The sequence below is a fragment of the Dryobates pubescens genome, chromosome 6 (assembly GCF_014839835.1).
Source record: "Dryobates pubescens isolate bDryPub1 chromosome 6, bDryPub1.pri, whole genome shotgun sequence".
NCBI classification, from domain to species: domain Eukaryota; kingdom Metazoa; phylum Chordata; class Aves; order Piciformes; family Picidae; genus Dryobates; species Dryobates pubescens.
The window spans coordinates 3783830-3802050 of record NC_071617.1 but is presented as its reverse complement, the minus strand read 5'-3'; the positions used below and the strand labels follow the sequence as shown (position 1 = coordinate 3802050).

General features: G+C 50.1%; 1 protein-coding gene across 1 annotated transcript in view; it reads right to left on the bottom strand.

The window, feature by feature from the left end:
* Nucleotides 1–18221, bottom strand: part of BCKDHB (branched chain keto acid dehydrogenase E1 subunit beta) — a 122198-nt gene that overhangs the window by 88323 nt on the left and 15654 nt on the right. Inside the window, exons 3-6 of the mRNA XM_009907423.2 lie at nucleotides 12478–12611; nucleotides 10817–10972; nucleotides 8336–8444; nucleotides 2767–2864 (exon numbers count right to left, since the gene is read on the bottom strand). Coding sequence (XP_009905725.1) covers nucleotides 2767–2864; nucleotides 8336–8444; nucleotides 10817–10972; nucleotides 12478–12611 — 497 coding nt within the window. The remainder of the gene's footprint in view (nucleotides 1–2766; nucleotides 2865–8335; nucleotides 8445–10816; nucleotides 10973–12477; nucleotides 12612–18221) is intronic.

Here is an 18221-nt window from a genome sequence, read left to right as displayed (position 1 = left end):
ATGAGATGGTGTTGGGTGATAGGTTGGACTGGATGATCTCAAAGGTCTCTTCCAACCTGGTTAATTCTATTCTATTCTATTCCTATCCTATTTCTATTTATTCTATTTCTGTTTCTATTCTAATCTCTCTCTCTGTGATGAATTCCTTCCTAACATCCATAGTGCTGACATGTTTAGCAGAAACCAGTTCACTCAGTAATCTAACAAGCAGTTATTATTCACTCTTCTTATTTACTACTTATCATAGAGTCACAGAATGTCAGGGGCTGGAAGGGACCTCCAAAGCTCATCCAGTCCAACCCCCCTGCCAGAGCAGAATCACCTAGAGCAGATCACACAGGAACACATCCAGGTGGACTGTTCCACAGAGCACTGGGACAGGCTGCCCAAGGAGTTTTTGGAGTCTCCTTCTCTGCAGCCTTTCAAGCCCCATCTGGATGCATTCCTGGGTGACCTGTGCTGGATTCTATGGTCCTGCTCTGGCAGGTTGGTTACACTTGATGATCTTCAGGGGTCCCTTCCAACCCCTCACATCCTGTGATCCCATGATTAACCAATCCACAGCTATTAGCATCCTCCTCCTAGCGGTGTGTTATGATAGGAACAGAAAGCAATACTACCCACATCAAGACTCTGTCCTGACATGATGGTAATACAACACTGTTCAGCCAAGTTTGTTGTAAGCAGTGCAAGCAAATACTCCAACATGGAAAATAACTGTTATGACAGCTACCCAGATTACCCTCCACAAATACCTCAGCCACAAGGACTTGCCCAGGAGGTATGTGGGGGAAAACAGGATTCCTCCATAGGATTTTGCCATTAAGCTCTGATGTCTTCCTTCATCTTAGAACATTTCACCATAGAGCTTTGGGCTGAGGTGGAAGACATCCAGACATCCATTCTAGGCATGGGTGATGGCCAAGGACCATCCTCAGTAAAGCAATCTGGATCACACAGCAGCACAGGATGCTAGGGGTTGGAAGTGACCTTTGAAGATCACAGAACCCAACCCCCCCCTGCCAGAGAAGGATCACCTACAGCAGATCACATAAAAGCATGCCCTGGCAGGTCTTGAATGTCTCCAAAGATGGAGACTCCAACACCTCTTCTGGGCAGCCTATGCAAGTGCTTTGCCACCTTCAAAGTAAAGAATTTCCTTCCCAAGGAACTTCCTATGCTCAAGTTTATGCCCATTACACCTCATTCTGTCCCTGGAGTCCTGGGCCCATCTTCCTGACATCCCTCTTAGATATTTGTAAGCAAGATCCCTCCCCTCAGCCTCCTCCAAGATAAACTCAGGGAATTTATTTCACAGAATCACAGAACTAATGAGGCTGGAATAGACCTCTGAGGCTGTCAAGTGCAGCCTGTGACCTAACACTACCACATCAACCAGACCATAGAACCACAGAATTGTCAGGGTAGGAAGGGACCTCAAGGATCAGCCAGCTCCAACCCCCCTGCCATGGGCAGGGACACCTCACACTACAGCAGGTTGCTCACAGCCACATCCAGCCTGGCTGCAAACACCTCCAGGCATGAGGCTTCCACCACCTCCCTGGGCAACCTGTGCCAGGCTCTCACCACCGTCGTGGGGAACAACTTCTTCCTAACATCCAAGCTGAATCTACCCATTGCTAGTTTTGTTCCATTCCCCCAGTCCTATCACTCCCTGACACCCTCAAAAGTCCCTCCCCAGCTTTCTTGGAGCCCCTTTCAGATACTGGAAGGCCACAATTAGGCCTCCTCAGAGCCTTCTCTTCTCCAGACTGAACAACCCCAGCTCCCTCAGTCTGTCACTAAGTGCCATAGCCAATCTTTCCTCAAACACCTTTGACCTGCAGGAGCCTGACACACCCAGAACACACTGGATTCACTGAGTGTGCACTGAGCATCTGTCCTCATGCTGTGTAGCACAGCCACACCCCTGGTCTGGCCAGCTCCTCGCTCTGGATTAGGGCTGCCCAGCTGTGCTGTTACTATTCACACCAAAACAACTGTCTGCCTTAACACTTGGCCTACATTCTCCAAGCTCCAAAGCACACAGTTTTTCTGATGGATGTCACTCCAAGTCTTCTCTGCACTAAATACAGAATTAACCAGCTTGGAAAAGGCCTCAGAGATCATCCAGTCCAACCTAGCACCCAACACCATCTCATCAACTAAACCAGGGAACCAAGTGCCTCTTCCAGGCTCTTCCTAAACACCTCCAGTGATGGTGACTCCACCACCTCCCTGGGCAGCACATTCCAATGGCCAATCTCTCTTGCTGGGAAGAATTTCTTCCTACCATCCAGCCTAAACTTCCCCTGGCTCAGCTTGAGACTGTGTGCTCTTGTTCTGGTGTTGGTTGCCTGGGAGAAGAGACCAACCCCCACCTGGCTACAACCAATATCTGAGGGCTGGGGGTCAAGAGGGAGGGGACAGGCTCTGCTCACTTGTACCCTGGGACAGGACTAGGGGCAAGGGATGTAAACTACAGCACAGGAGGTTCCACCTCAACATGAGGAGGAACTTCTTCACTGTGAGGGTCCCAGAGCACTGGAACAGGCTGCCCAGAGAGGTGGTGGAGTCTCCTTCTCTGGAGACTTTCAAGACCTGCATTCCTGTGTGACCTGTGCTGGATTCTCTGGTCCTGCTCTGGCAGGGGGGTTGGACTCAATGATTCCTGGAGGTCCCTTCCAACCCCTAACATCCTGTGATCACCTAACCCTTCCCCCAGGCTTTGTTGGATGACCAATAGCTTGTAAGAAGCTTACTGACCTGAGTGCCCCAAGCAACCATTGTCACATCACTGCCTGTCTGCAGCACCTCAGCTTGAGACAGTGGAATGTTGTAGGGCTCCACAGGAACTTCTTCCACTGAACAAATGAAAATGCAAGGGGAAAAATCAGCATTAGATTCCTTTAGTATTCAATATTATCCCATAAAAATGGGCATTAAAACTATTCTCTATGTTAATAGACCACAATTCCATTGAGTCAGCCTTTCTTTCAAAGATTGAGTTGCTATTTGCTGGGTAAAGCACTGGCTGGACAAACAGGTCCAAAGAGAGGTAGTCAATGGAGTTAAATCCAGCTGGCAGCTGGTCACAAGTGGTGTTCCTCAGGGTTCAGTGTTGGGACCACTTCTGTTTAACATCTTTCTGATGACCTGGATGAAGACACAGAGTGTGACAGCAGCAAATTTGCAGGTGACACCAAGTTAGGTGTCAGTGGTGATCTGCACCAGGGTAGGGAGGCTCTACAGAGGGACTTGCAGAGATTGGATCCGTGGCCAGTGTTAACCAGGATGAGCTTCACCAAGGCCAAGTGCCAGGTCCTGCCCTTGGGGCACAACAAACCCAAGCAATGCTACAGGCCTGGGGCTGGAAAGCTGTCTGGCAGAAGGGGACCTGGGGGTTCTAGTGGACAAGCAACTGAACAGTAGCCAGCAGTATGCCCAGGTGGCCAAGAAAGCCAAAGGCATCCTGGCTGGGATCAGCAATGCTGTGTCCAGCAGCAGCAGGGAGGGGATTGTCCCCTGGGACTCAGCTCTGGGGAGGCCACACCTTGAGGTTTGTGTCTAGTTCTGAGCAGCTCAATCCAAGAGAGCTGTGGAGGTGCTGGAGCCAGGGCAGAGGAGGGCAAGGAAGCTGGGAAGGGCCTGGGGAAGAAATTTCAGGTTGAGAGAATTTGTTTGCTACTGATAAGAGATCTTCCTATGAGCAGAAAGAATAGGCAGCAAACACCCAGCCATAAGGATGGCACACTTGCTCCTCCTGGGGACAGTCTCAGTCCCTGGCTGAGTGGCATCTCAGCACAAGAGAGATGTGGAGGTGCTGGAGCAGGTGCAGAGGAGGACAAGGAAGCTGTGAAGGGCCTGGGGAAGAAATCTGATGAAGAGAGACTGAAGGAGCTGGGGATGGGTAGTTTGAAAAGGAGGAGGCTGAGGGGAGACCTCATTGCTGTCTACATCTGCCTGAAAGGAGGCTGTGGAGAGGCTGCTGCTGCTCTCTTCTCATGGGTCATTAGTGACAGAACAAGAGGGAATGGCCTCAAACTGCCACTGGGTAGGTTTAGAGTGGACAGTGGACATTAGGAAACAGTTTTTGATGGCAAGAGTGGTCAGGGATGGGAATGTGCTGCCCAGAGAGGTGATGGAGTCCCCAAGCCTGGATGTGTTTAAGGGATGTGGTGCTTGGGGCTATGGTTTAGGGGTGACCCTTGTAGAGTAGGGTTCTGGGTTGGATTTGGTGCTCCTGAGGGTGCTTTCCAACCTGAATGTTTCTGTGTGATTCTGTGATTACAAATATTTGAAGCTCTACTCTTTACAAACACTCAGTGTGGTGTTCAATGTGTTACAGCATAGCAGCATTCCACAGCAATCAGACCACAGAGATACACAGTGAGAGCAGGAAGTCCTGGCAGGAAGTCCTGGCATAATCCAAGTCAGAAATATCAGCATCAGATTTGGAGATGGGCACTGCTGCAACTGATTTAACAAAACAAGTAACCACTGCAGTTAATTCTAATAAGCATCAAGAAGAGCCTGAAACTATGCTTTAACACTCAGAGAAGAAGGAAAAGCCTCCTGTAGCAGGGGGGTTGGACTGGATGAGCTTTCTAGGTCCCTTCCAGCCCTTACCACTCTGTGATTCTGTGAGATTAACCAATTGCTAATTACAGCTAAGCTATGCTGGGACAAAATATCCACTGGCTTGAGCTCATGTAGAATTCCTGACACTTCTAAATGCCAAATTCTGCTTGTGAAGAATGTATCAGGAAGTCCAGATGTGGCAGGGGTTCATTCAAATGCCTCTGCCCTACACTAGCCCTGAGGAAAAGAAGCATGCCAAAGTATTCCCTGCATCTTCCTCCATAGCAATTAACAACATCAGGGCAACAAAAGAGGTGGCCAGAGGTGGCCTTCCTTTTCTTTACTTCTTTGGTAACTTTCATGCCATAAAGCAGTTGTGGAGTGGCCTTTCAATACCTTAAGGGGGCTACAAGAAAGCTGGGGAGGGACTTTTGAGGGTGTCAGGGAGGGATAGGACTGGGGGGGCATTGGCACCTGATTGGTGCCACATCCAGCTGGTGGCCAGGCACCAGTGGCGTCCCCCAGGGATCAGTGCTGGGCCCCATCCTCTTTAACATCTTCACTGATGATCTGGATGAGGGGGTTGAGTCAGACATTAGCAAGTTTGCAGATGACACCAAGTTAGGAGCAGATGTTAGTCAGTTGGAGGGTAGAAAGGCTCTGCAGAGGGACCTTGACCGACTGGACAGATGGGCAGAGTCCAACAGGATGGCATTCAACAAGTCCAAGTGCCAGGGGCTGCACTTTGGCCACAGCAACCCCATGCAGAGCTACAGGCTGGGGTCAGAGTGGCTGAGAGCTGCCAAGCAGAGAGGGACCTGGGGGTGCTGATTGACAGCTGCCTAAACATGAGCCTGCAGTGTGCCCAGGTGGCCAAGAAGGCCAATGGCATCCTGGCCTGCATTAGGAATAGTGTGGCCAGCAGGAGCAGGGAAGTCATTGTGCCCTGTACTCTGCATTGGTTAGAATAGAATAGAATAAACCAGGTTGGAAGAGACCTTCAAGATCATCAAGTCCAACCTATCATCCAACACCACCTAATCAACTAAACCATGCAACCAAGCATCCTGTCAAGCCTCGTTAGGCCACACCTTGAGTCCTGTGTCCAGTTCTGGGCCCCTCAGTTTAAGAAGGACATTGAGACACTTGAAGGTGTCCAGAGAAGGGCAACAAGGCTGGGGAGAGGCCTTGAGCACAGCCCTGTGAGGAGAGGCTGAGGGAGCTGGGGTTGTTTAGCCTGGAGAAGAGGAGGCTCAGGGGTGACCTCATTGCCCTCTACAACTACCTGAAAGGTGGTTGTAGCCAGGAAGGGGTTGGTCTCTTCTCCCAGGCAACCAGCACCAGAACAAGAGGACACAGTCTCAAGCTGTGTCAGAGGAGGTTTAGACTCAAAGGGAGGAGAAAGTTCTTCACCGAGCGAGTTGTTCGTCATTGGAATGTGCTACCCAGGGAGGTGGTGGAGTCACCGTCCCTGGAGGTGTTCAAGAGGGGATTGGATGTGGCACTTGGTGCCATGGTCTAGTCATGAGGTCTGTGGTGACAGGTTGGACTTGATGATCCTTGGGGTCTCTTCCAACCTTGGTGATACTGTGATACTGTGAATGGAGCAAAACTAGAAATGGGCAGATTCAGATTGGATGTTAGGAAGAAGTTCTTCCCCATGAGGGTGGTGAGAGCCTGGCACAGGTTGCCCAGGGAGGTGGTGGAAGCCTCATGCCTGGAGGTTTTGAAGGCCAGGCTGGATGTGGCTCTGAGCAGCCTGATCTAGTGAGAGGAGTCCCTGCCCATGGCAGGGGTTTGGAACTGGCTGATCCTTCAGGTCCCTTCCAACCCTAACAGTTCTGTGATTTTATGATAAACCAATTAAAAGTTGCAATTATGAGAGAGAGAGGGAGAGGGGAAACAAAAGAGCCAGCACAGGCTTATTTGACAAGGCTGCATCATCTGTTGCTTTTTCTGCCCAGCAGAGGGAAAACACACAGCTTCTCCCCTTACCTGCCTTGTGTCTATAGCAACCACTGATGCAAGGCATATTTATTTCTACGGCAGCCAGGTTGCATGGAGCACAATGAAATGAAACTGAAAAGGTCAGAAAACAGCAGAGTAGCTTCTCCACAGGATGCCTAAACCTGATAATGTCAGGGTGACTCATCTTCTCCTTTGATTCATAATCATTATGTACCATTGACACTGCACAGGCTGCTAACTACCCTTTCATACAGCAAAGCTTCCTTTCTGCTTTGAATTCAGGTGTTTTCTTAGCACCCCTGATGTTCAGGGGCACACCATCATGGCACACAGAATCATAGAGTGTTAGGGGCACCTCCAAAGCTCATCCAGTCCAACCCCCCTGCCAGAGCACCATCACCTAGAGCAGATCACACAGGGACACATCCAGGTGGGGTTTGAATCTCTCCAGACAGGGAGACTCCACAGTCCCCCTGAGCAGCCTGTTCCTGTCTTCTGTCACCCTCACAGGGAAATAATTCTTCCTCCTGCTTCCATGGAACTTCCTCTGCCTCAACTTCCACCATTGCCCCTTGTCTATGTCCTTCTTGAGTTGAGGGCACCAGAGGTGGACACAGTACTGCAGGTGGGGTGTCCCCAGAGCACAGTGGCAGAGTCACCTCTCTGGATCTGCTGGCCACACATCTTTTGATGCAGCCCAGGATGTGAGTGCCCTCTCCAGCTTGTCCACTTCTTTCTGGATGGCCTCCCAAACCTCTAGCACATCAACAGCACCACTCAGCTTGGTGTCATCTGCAAACTTGCTGATGGTGCACTCAATCCCACTGGCTAAATCACTGATAATAATCATTCTGCCTATCTCCATACACAACAATTGGGTTTGTCCACTCTGTTCTCAATCCACTTTCTCTAGTCCAAAAAAACACCAAGCTAGTTTTCACAACCACCCCAAGCACTGCCAGCCTCAGATTTACTTTGCTATTTAGTCTGGAGAAGAGAAGGCTGAGAGGGGAGAGAATAGAATAGCATGGCATAGCATAGCATAGCACAGCACAGCATAGCATAGAATAGAATAAACCAGGTTGGAAAAGACCTTTGAGATCATCCAGTCCAACCTATCATCCAGCACCATCTAATCAACTAACCCATGGCACCAAGTGCCTCATCCAAGCTCCTCCAGTGATGGTGACTCCACCACCTCCCTGGGCAGCACATTCCAATGGCAAATCACTCAGATCAATGTCTATCAATACCTGAGGGCTGGGTGTCAAGTGGAGGGGGCCAAACTCTTTTGGGTGCTGCACAGTAGTAAGATTAGGAACAATGGAGACAAACTTGAACATAGAAGGTTTCAGCTCAACATGAGGAGAAACTTCTTTCCAGTGAGGGTGACAGAGCCCTGGAGCAGGCTGCCCAGAGGGGTTGTGGAGTCTCCTTCTCTGGAGGCTCTCCAGCCCCACCTGGATGTATTCCTGTGCAGACTCCCCTGGGTGATGCTGCTCTGGCAGGGGGGTTGGACTGGGTGACCTCTGGAAGTCCCTTCCAACCTGTAATGTACTGTGGTACTGTGATCCTGTGAATCAGACTGTAAATGCTGATTTATCTTTGCACTCAGATGTGAAGACCTTGTTCAGTTACCACAATTCCTCCAAGAACACAGCCTCCAAACAGAGCTATAGCCAAAAGAAGTCAAGACTTTTGCTGCAGCATTCCTTTAGCTGTGGACTGTCCCTCTATTCTACTCTAAGTGTTGCTTCATAGGAAAATACAGGGTGCAAATCTTTACCTGCAGCTCTGTACAGTATTTTAGGTTCAAAGAATATGCATGGATTTTTATCCTCTATGCATGACAGCAGCAGTCCTTTGGCCTGAACAGGACTCCTTGGAATTACAACCTGTGAAAAAAAAAGTGTAAGTGGTTTTAAACAGTTTGTTTAAACTGCAATTCAGCTCCAAGCTTCCTCAACCAGGAATGGCCAGCCAAGCAAATCTCTGCTTTAAAGAACCCTCTGTCTAGGTTGATCTCTTCTTACAAAGTGCATGAACATCAGTGCTCTGCTACTGACTCACACCAAAGCCTGCATTTTGCTTTTGCTCATGGGTGAGGCTTGGAGAGTTCCCTTCTGCACCATGATGTCAGGAAGTATTTCTTCACTGAAAGGGTTCTCAAACATGGGAATGGTCTGCCCAACAGGGGCTGGCAATGTGGACATTCTGGAAGACAGCCTGATCCATCAAACATACATCCTCAGAGCAGCAGGCAAGCTATAAGCATCAGCCAATGTCCATGTCATCCCAGCAAGAAGTTCTTCCCAGAGAGAGAGACTGGCCATTGGAAGGTGCTGCCCAGGGAGGTGGTGGAGTCACCATCTCTGGAGGTGTTTAAGAAGAGAGTGGATGAGGCACTTGGTGCCATGGTTTACCTGATTAGATGGTGTTGGGTGCTAGGTTGGACTTGATCATCTCTGAAGTTTTTTCCAACCTGGTTAATTCTATTCCATTCCATTCCATTCCATTCCATTCCATTCCACTCCATTCCACTCCACTCCATTCCATTCCACTCCACTCCACTCCACTCCATTCCATTCCATTCCACTCCATTCCATTCTATTCCACTCCATTCTATTCTATTCCACTCCATTCTATTCTATTCCACTCCATTCTATTCTATTCCACTCCATTCTATTCTATTCCACTCCATTCTATTCTATTCCACTCCATTCTATTCTATTCCACTCCATTCTATTCTATTCCACTCCATTCTATTCTATTCCACTCCATCCTATCCTAAGTCTTGTCTGAAGTACTAATGATTCCAGTCCTTCCCCTGAGCACCCGCTGAGGGAGCTGGGGTTGTTCAGTCTGGAGAAGAGGCTGAGGGGAGACTTTATTGCTCTTTACAACTACCTGAAGGGAGGCTGGAGTGAGGAGGGAGAGCCTCTGCTCCTTGGTAGCAAGCAACAGGACCGGAGGAAATGGTTTCAAGCTGCACCAGGGGAGATTTATGTTGGATGTTAGGAAATACTTCCTCACTGAAAGGGCCACCAAACATTGGAATGGTCTGCCCAGGGCAGTGGTGGAGTCACCATCCCTGGGGGTGTTCCAGCAGTCTGTGGACATGGTGCTTAGGGACATTCAGGGATACAGTTTAGTGTTGGCCCTTCAGTGCTGGGTCAAGGGGTGGCCTGCATGACCTTTGAGGTCTCTTCCAACCAGATGTATTCTGTGATTCTGTGAGACTCCCTTTTGTTTGGGAAATCTAAGCCTCCCCTTTCACTGCAGGAAAACACACAAATGACTATTAACTCAGGAAGCTGCCAGAGAGTCTAACAGGAGGGCAGTTCTGAAAATGAGGTGGTTAAGCAGTGTGGACCTGGTGCTGAGAGACATGGATTAGTGTTGATCCTTCAGTGCTGGGTCAAAGGCTGGCCTGGATCATCTTGGAAGTCTTTGCCAGCCAAATATATCCCATGAGCAAATGAACTTGGTAACTTTATAAACAAAGGAGAAGCAGGCTACCAATATTTCAAAGAGTTTGCTAACTGGCACATAGGAAATGACAGGAACTGAGGGATAGAATAGAATAGAATAGAATAGAATAGAATAGAATAGAATAGAATAGAATAGAATAGAATAGAATAGAATAGAATAGAATAGAATAGAATAGAATAGAATAGAATAGAATAGAATAGAATAGAATAGGACCAGACCAGACCAGGTTGGAAGAGACCTTCAAGATCATCATGTCCAAAGTATCATCCAACACCACCTAATAAACTAAACCATGCAACCCAGCACCCCATCAAGTCTCCTCCTGAACACCTCCAGTGATGGTGACTCCACCACCTCCCCAGGCAGCCCATTCCAATGGGCAATCACTCTCTCTGTGTAAAACTTCCTCCTAACCTCCAGCCCAAACCTCCCCTGGCACAGCTTGAGACTGTGTCCTCCTGTTCTGGTTCTGCTTGCCTGGGAGAAGAGACCAACCTCTGCCTGTCTACAACCTCCCCTAAGGTAGTTGTAGAGAGCAATAAGGTCACCCCTGAGTCTCCTTCTCTCCAGGCTAAGCAACCCCAGCTCCCTCAGCCTCTCCTCACAGGGCTGTGCTCCAGCCCCCTCCCCAGCCTCATTGCCCTTCTCTGGACATGTTCAAGTGCCTCAATGTCCTTCTTCAATCTTACCTTGGGGAGAATTCCAACCCACCACGCACGCCCACTGAAACAACCACCCAAACCAAATCAGCCTTCAGAAAACAAGAGCACAGTACCTTTATTCCTGGACAGTGAGCAAAAAAAGCTTCTGGACTTTGAGAGTGATACAGTGCTCCATGACCCACACAGCCCCAGGGGGCTCTGATGGTGAGGTTTCCACAGTTGAAGAGATCTCCGGAGCGGTAGCGATATTTGGCTGCTTCGTTAACGATCTGGGAAGGTCAATGCACAAAGGCAGCACTCAGCTCAGTCCCTCAGCTGGGGGCCAGGAAGCCTCTAAAAGACTTGCAACAACAGAGCTGCACCTGCCCCATGCATGGCATTCAGCATCTGGCTGCAAGAAAGCTGGGAAGGGACTTTCGAGGGTGTCAGGGAGTGATAGGACTGGGGGGAATGGAGCAAAACTAGAAGTAGGTAGATTCAGATTGGATGTTAGGAAGAAGTTCTTCCCCAGGAGGGTGGTGAGAGACTGGCACAGGTTGCCCTGGGAGGTGGTGGAAGCCTCATCCCTGCAGGTTTTTAAGGCCAGGCTGGATGTGGCTCTATGCAATCTGATCTAGTGTGAGGAGTCCCTGCCCATGGCAGGGAACTGGAATGGGAACTGGCTGATCCTTGAAGTCCCTTCCAACCCTAACAATTCTGATTCAGAGCACCATGTCAGAAGCAAAGGAATCCTAACAGTCAACAGAAAGGCAAACATTTCCCAAGGCCCATGAGGAGATCATAGAATCATAGCATGTTAGGGGTTGGAAGGGAGCTTCAAAGCTCATCAAGTCCAACCCCCCTGACATAGTAGGTCCATAGAATCCAGCACAGGTCACACAGGAACACATCCAGATGTGACTTGAGAGTCTCCAGAGAAACTGCACAACCTCCCTGGGCAGCCTGTGCCAGTGCTCTGGGACCCTCCCAGGGAAGAAGTTCTTCCTCATGTTGAGGTGGAACCTCCTGTGCTGTAGTTTATATCTATTGCCCCTTGTCCTATCCCAGGGAGCAAGTGAGCAGAGCCTGTCCCCTCCCTCCTGACCCCCAGCCCTCAGATATTTAGAAACATCTATTAAATCCCCTCTCAGTCTTCTCTTCTCCAGACTAAAGAGCCCCAGGGCTTTCAGCTTCTCCTCATAGGGCAGTGCTCCAGTCTCTTCATCATCCTGGTAGCTCCCTGTTGGACTCTCTCCAGCAGATCCCTCTCCCTCTTGTACTGGGGAGCCCAGAACAGGATGCAATATTCCAGGTGAGGTGTCAGCAGGGCAGAGGGGAAGGAGCACCTCCCTCAGCTAGATGCCTAGGACTCAGAAGCAGCCATATAACCCAGTGGATTCCCCCATTCCCCACACTGTCAATCATTCCAGTTCAGATCTGTAGCTCATCCTGTGGAGAACACAGCCAGCTGTAGCAGAACAGAGGAGGAGAGAGAGTGCTGGGAAGACACAGCTGAGGAATTTCAGGCTGCTGAAGCCAACACAAGCACAAACCCCAGAATGAAACCAACAAACATTTCCTTCAAGCCACCTCTTTAACTGCCATTAGTGAAGTAAGTCTTCAAGCTGGCCTTGGTAGCTCCCTGCTCACTCAAAGCATGCAGAAACATCAGCAATGCAGCTGTGGGGAGAATTGCAGCAACCACCTATTCAAACCAAGCATTAATGGCAAGAGAAGAGGAATCTGAGCAGGCATAAGGCTTCTCTTGGCTTCCTCCAAACCTCTGGGTACTAACCTGATCAAAGGCTGGGAAAATGTAATCTGCAAACTGGATTTCTGCAATGGCTGTGGCACCTGCAACAGCAACTCCAATCCCAAAGCCAACAATTCCTTGCTCACACAAGGGGGTGTTGAAAACTCTGTCTTTACCTATAACAAATAATAACAAGAATTCAGTAATAATTCAATACAAGACATGATAACACCCCAATGAGAATAGCCCAAGGATAATACCCCAATAAGAAAATATCCCAATAGTACTACCCCAATAATAACCTTCCCCAGCTCCTTCAGTTCTCTTCATCAGATCTTTTCTCCAGGCCCTTCCTTGCCCTCCTCTGCCCTGGCTCCAGCTGCTCCACGTCTCTCTTGCATTGAGGTATCACAGTATCACCAAGGTTGGAAGAGACCTCAAAGATCATCAAGTCCAACCTGTCACCACAGACCTCATGACTAGACCATGGCACCAAGTGCCACATCCAATCCCCTCTTGAACACCTCCAGGGACGGTGACTCCACCACCTCCCTGGGCAGCACATTCCAATGACGAACGACTCACTCGGTGAAGAACTTTCTCCTCACCTCGAGTCTAAACCTCCCCTGGCACAGCTTGAGACTGTGTCCTCTTGTTCTGGGGCTGGTTGCTAGAGAGAAGAGACCAACCCCTTCCTGGCTAAAACCTCCCTTCAGGTAGTTGTAGAGAGCAATGAGGTCACCCCTGAGCCTCCTCTTCTCCAGGCTAAGCAACCCCAGCTCCCTCAGCCTCTCCTCACAGGGCTGTGCTCAAGGCCTCTCCCCAGCCTTGTTGCCCTTCTCTGGACACATTCAAGTGTCTCAATATCCTTCTTAAACTGAGGGGCCCAGAACTGGACACAGGACTCAAGGTGTGACCTAACCAGTGCAGAGTACAGGGGCACAATGACTTCCCTGCTCCTGCTGGCCACACTATTCCTAATGCAGGCCAGGATGCCATTGGCCTTCTTGGCCACCTGGGCACACTGCTGGCTCATGTTTAGGCAGCTGTCAGTCAGTACCCCCAGGTCCCTCTCTGCCTGGCTGCTCTCCAGCCACTCTGCCCCCAGCCTGTAGCTCTGCATGGGGTTGCTGTGGCCAAAGTGCAGCCCCTGGCACTTGGACTTGTTGAATGCCATCCTGTTGGCCTCTGCCCATCTGTCCAGTCGGTCGAGGTCCCTCTGCAGAGCCCTTCTGCCCTCTGACCAACATCTGCTCCCAGCTTGGTGTCATCTGCCCAACACTGGACACAATCCTCAAGGTGTGGCCTCCCCAGAGCTGAGTCCCAGGGGACAATCCCCTCCCTGCTGCTGCTGGACACAGCATTGCTGATCCCAGCCAGGATGCCTTTGGCTTTCTTGGCCCCCTGGGCACGCTGCTGGCTCCTCTTCAGCTGCTTGTCCATCAGCACCCCCAGGTCCCATTCTGCCAAGACAGCTTTCCAACTTTCCACATCTCTCCTGTATTGAGGTGCCCAAAACTGGACACAATACTCAGGTTGTGGCCTCACCAGAGCTGAGTACAAGGGGAGAAACCCTTGGGTGAGGGTTCAAGGGGTAGGGTTTTCTTTGCAATACCTAGGCTTTAGGGGGAACAAACCCACAGACACAGCATCAGGATAAAACAAATCTCTTCATTGCTCTTAACATTAAAAACTGCATGGCATGGCTTTAACCTCCCACTTATGTTCCTACAATATGAAAACCATTCCTCAAACTAAACAAACCTATTCACACTCTGAGCAGTTCAAGGCATTAGGTCCTATGTGGTTTAATCTGTTTCACATCTTCCTTATTTTCATAGAATCACAGAATCAATAAGGTTGGAAAAGACCTCAGAGATCACCAAGTCCAACCTAGCACCCAACACCTCCTGACAACAAAACCATGGCTCCAAGTGCCACATCCAAGCCTCTTTTGACCGCTTCCAGGGATGGTGACTCCACCACCTCCCTGGGCAGCACATCCCAATGGCCAATCTCTCTCTCTGGGAAGAACTTGCTCCTCACCTCCAGCCTAAACCTCCCCTGGCACAGCTTGAGACTGTGTCCTCTTGTTCTGGTGCTGGTTGCCTGGGAGAAGAGACCAACCCCCACCTGGCTACAACCTCCCTTCAGGGAGTTGTAGACAGCAATGAGGTCTCCCCTGAGCCTCCTCTTCTGCAGGCTAAGCAACCCCAGCTCCCTCAGCCTCTCCTCACAGGGCTGTGCTCCAGACCCCTCCCCAGCTTTGTTGCCCTTCTCTGGACACCTTCCAGCATCTCAACATCTTTCCTAAACTGAGGAGCCCAGAACTGGACACTTTGTTTTTTCAAAAGGCTTAAAGGAAATCAGTTTTCATCAGCAGCATTCACATCACCTTTGGCAAACCAGCTGAGGCAGATTTCAGCTGGAATCTGACTTCAAGCAGACAACCCAGAGACACTTTGGTCATTCCATAGCTCATCTGCCCCCCAGTGAGGGAAATGCCCTCCTCTCCCTTGCGTCAGCCACGCAGCCCAGAGCAAGCCAGCACAAACCCCAGGTGGAAGTAGAAGCTCTAAGTTGTCTGAAACCAGAGGCCTCAGCCTCTGAAGAAAGACATCATGCTGGTGCCCATTTCAATTAACCTCCCCAGCTTTATAAACATCCCCAGTTTCAGCCACCTGACCAGGTTGCTGCCCTCTTGCAAGCAGTGAGGGAAGCAATATGGCAAACAAGGCTATGTGAGACAGACATGAATCAACAGAGCAGGGTGACATCCATGTCTAATGGATGAGAAAGACAATTCCTTCCCCTTCTCCAAACCTGGAGTCACAGAATCATAGCATGGCTTATGGTGCCACATCCAGCTGGCAGCCAGGCACTAGTGGTGTCCCCCAGGGAGCAGTGCTGGGCCCCAGCCTGTTCAATATCTTTATTGATGAGTCCATCATCAGTAAGTTTGCAGATGACACCAAGCTGGGGGCAGGAGTTGATCTGTTAGTAGGTAGCAGAGCTCTGCAGAGGGACCTTGCCAGGCTGGACAGGTGGGCAGAGTCCAAGGGCATGAGACTGAACACATCCAAGTGCCAGGTTCTGCACATTGGCCACACCAACCCCAGGCAGTGCCACAGGCTGGGGTCAGAGTGGCTGAGAGCAGCCAGGCAGAGAGGGACCTGGGGGTGCTGGTTGATGGTAGGCTGAACATGAGCCAGCAGTGTGCCCAGGTGGCCAAGAGGGCCAAGGGCATCCTGGCCTGCATCAGGAACAGTGTGGCCAGCAGGAGCAGGGAGGTCATTCTCCCCTGTACTCAGCACTGGTTAGGCCACACCTTGAGTCCTGTGTCCAGTTCTGGGCTCCTCAGTTTAGGAAAGAGGTTGAGTTGCTGGAAGGTGTCCAGAGAAGGGCAACAAAGCTGGGGAGGGGTCTGGAGCACAGCCCTGTGAGGAGAGGCTGAGGGAGCTGGGGTTGCTTAGCCTGGAGAAGAGGAGACTCAGGGGAGACCTTCTTGCTCTCTACAACTCCCTGAAGGGAGGTTGTAGCCAGGTGGGGGTTGGTCTCTTCTCCCAGGCAACCAGCACCAGAACAAGAGGACACAGTCTCAAGCTGTGCCAGGGGAGGTTTAGGCTGGATGTTAGGAAGAAGTTCTTCCCAGCAAGAGAGATTGGCCATTGGAATGTGCTGCCCAGGGAGGTGGTGGAGTCACCATCACTGGAGGTGTTTAGGAAGCTGTAGCTGTGATGCTTCAGGACCTGCCTTAGTGGTCATGGTAGCTGGCTTAGGGTTGGACTCGATGATCTTGAAAGTCTTTTCCAACCTTAATGGTTCTGTGCTTAGCCTGGAGAAGAGAAGGCTCAGGGGAGGAGGCTCCCTGAAGGGAGGTTGTAACCAGGTGGGGGTTGGTCTCTTCTCCCAGGCAAGCAGCACCAGAACAAGAGGACACAGTCTCAAGCTGTGCCACAGCTGATCCCACAGCTGTCAAGCTTAAAGACACCAAGGAAAATGCAGGCTTTGATTAAAAGTAATCTTTAAACAATTACTCCCCCCTCCCCTGAGCTACTTCTGCTTAGACAAAAAGAGACTGACTTTGGCAAATGTTGGAAGGAAGAGTCTAAGCACCTGACAAATATCCCAACTCCTCCTGACCCTCTCTGGCTAAGGGGCAACAGCTCTAAGGCAGCCTGAGAGATCAGAGTCATCTTCTCATCCTCCAAGAATAAAAAGTTTCATAGCAACCTAACAGCTCATGTTTATAGACAGATGTGGGTGATTATGATGCATTAACTTTTTGGCCTGCATCATCTTTATTTATTCCAAGGGGGGGAAAAAAAAAGAAGAAAGAGAAACCAACAAAGTGTTGCAGATTTCAATGTCTGCAATGAAACTCACTCCTCTCTTCCTTTAACTTCAGGAATAGCCAGTCTCCTCTCATGGCAACACCCCACCCAAGCCTCCAACTCTCAAGGACTCCACAAGACTCTGGAGGAGCCTCCATGCTGGATCATTAGGAGAATAAATCTGATCAGGAGCAACTGAAGGAGCTGGGGATGGTTAGCTTAAAAAAGAGGAGCCTGAGGGGAGACCTCATTGCTGTCTGCATCTACCTGAATGGAGGTTGTGGAGAGGCTGCTGCTGGTCTCTTCTCACAGGGAACTAGTGACAGAACAAGAGGGAATGGCCTCAAGCTGCCACTGGGGAGGTTTAGACTGGACATCAGGAAACATTTTTTCCCAGCAAGAGTGGTCAGGCACTGGAATGCCTCTCCCAGGAGGACAGACTGAGGGAGTTGGGGTTGTTCAGTCTGCAGAAGAGAAGGCTCCAAGGAGACCTAATTGTGGCCTTGCACTTGCTGCCCACCAGCACTCCAAGGTCTTTCTCTGTGGAGCTGCTCTCCAGCAGGGCAGCTTCTAACCTGCCTGATTGAATAGGAAAGGAGACCTTTCATAATAACTGCCCAGCATAAGCTGCTGCTCAGCCTGCTCACTGCAAGATGGGCTTTGAATCAAGTGAAATCCTAATTAAGCAGCTCCTCAAAGTGCTTCTGTTGCAAAGCAATTCAGAGAATTCATTGGACTGGGGCAGTCCTCTTGTGACCCTTTTAGACTTGTAGCAAATTACTTCCATGAAAAGGGAGTGTTTTGCTCCCTCTGCTAAACTGTGCAGCACCTTCTCAGCCTGGAGAGCTGATAATTACCACACTCTTATCAGGAACCTCAGGGGCAGAAGAAACAGCAGCCATCATCAATTAGTCCCCCTTGGGGAGTACAAATGACACAGAGGGCACACTGGGCACGGGGCTAAGCAAGGAAGTGGAGAATCAATACAATCCACCCAAGCCACAGGAAAGGTGTGAAGACTGACATCTGAAAGATGGTACTTGGAGTGTGCTTGCCCACCCAGCACTAATACAGACAGCAGAAGCTACTTCTGCTGATCAGTTCCACCCTGTATCTTTAGTAAACTTTAATCCCCCTTGACACTGGGTTACTACAATGTTCATTCCAAAAGTTTCACTGCAAGGACTCAGTGAAGGGGGAAAATTCCATCTTGATGAAGTTCAGCAGCACACCATCCTGCCCAGCAAGTGGATCTTGAAACACCTTTACAGGGCATTAGAGCAGCTTTCTCAGGCACTAGACTGAGCATCAAGTCCTGTGTTAATACACACATCCCTTACCTTCCCCTCAAACAGCTGTAGAACATAGCAAAAGAAGGGCAACAAGGCTGGGGAGGAGTCTGGAGCACAGCCCTGTGAGGAGAGGCTGAGGGAGCTGGGGTTGCTTAGCCTG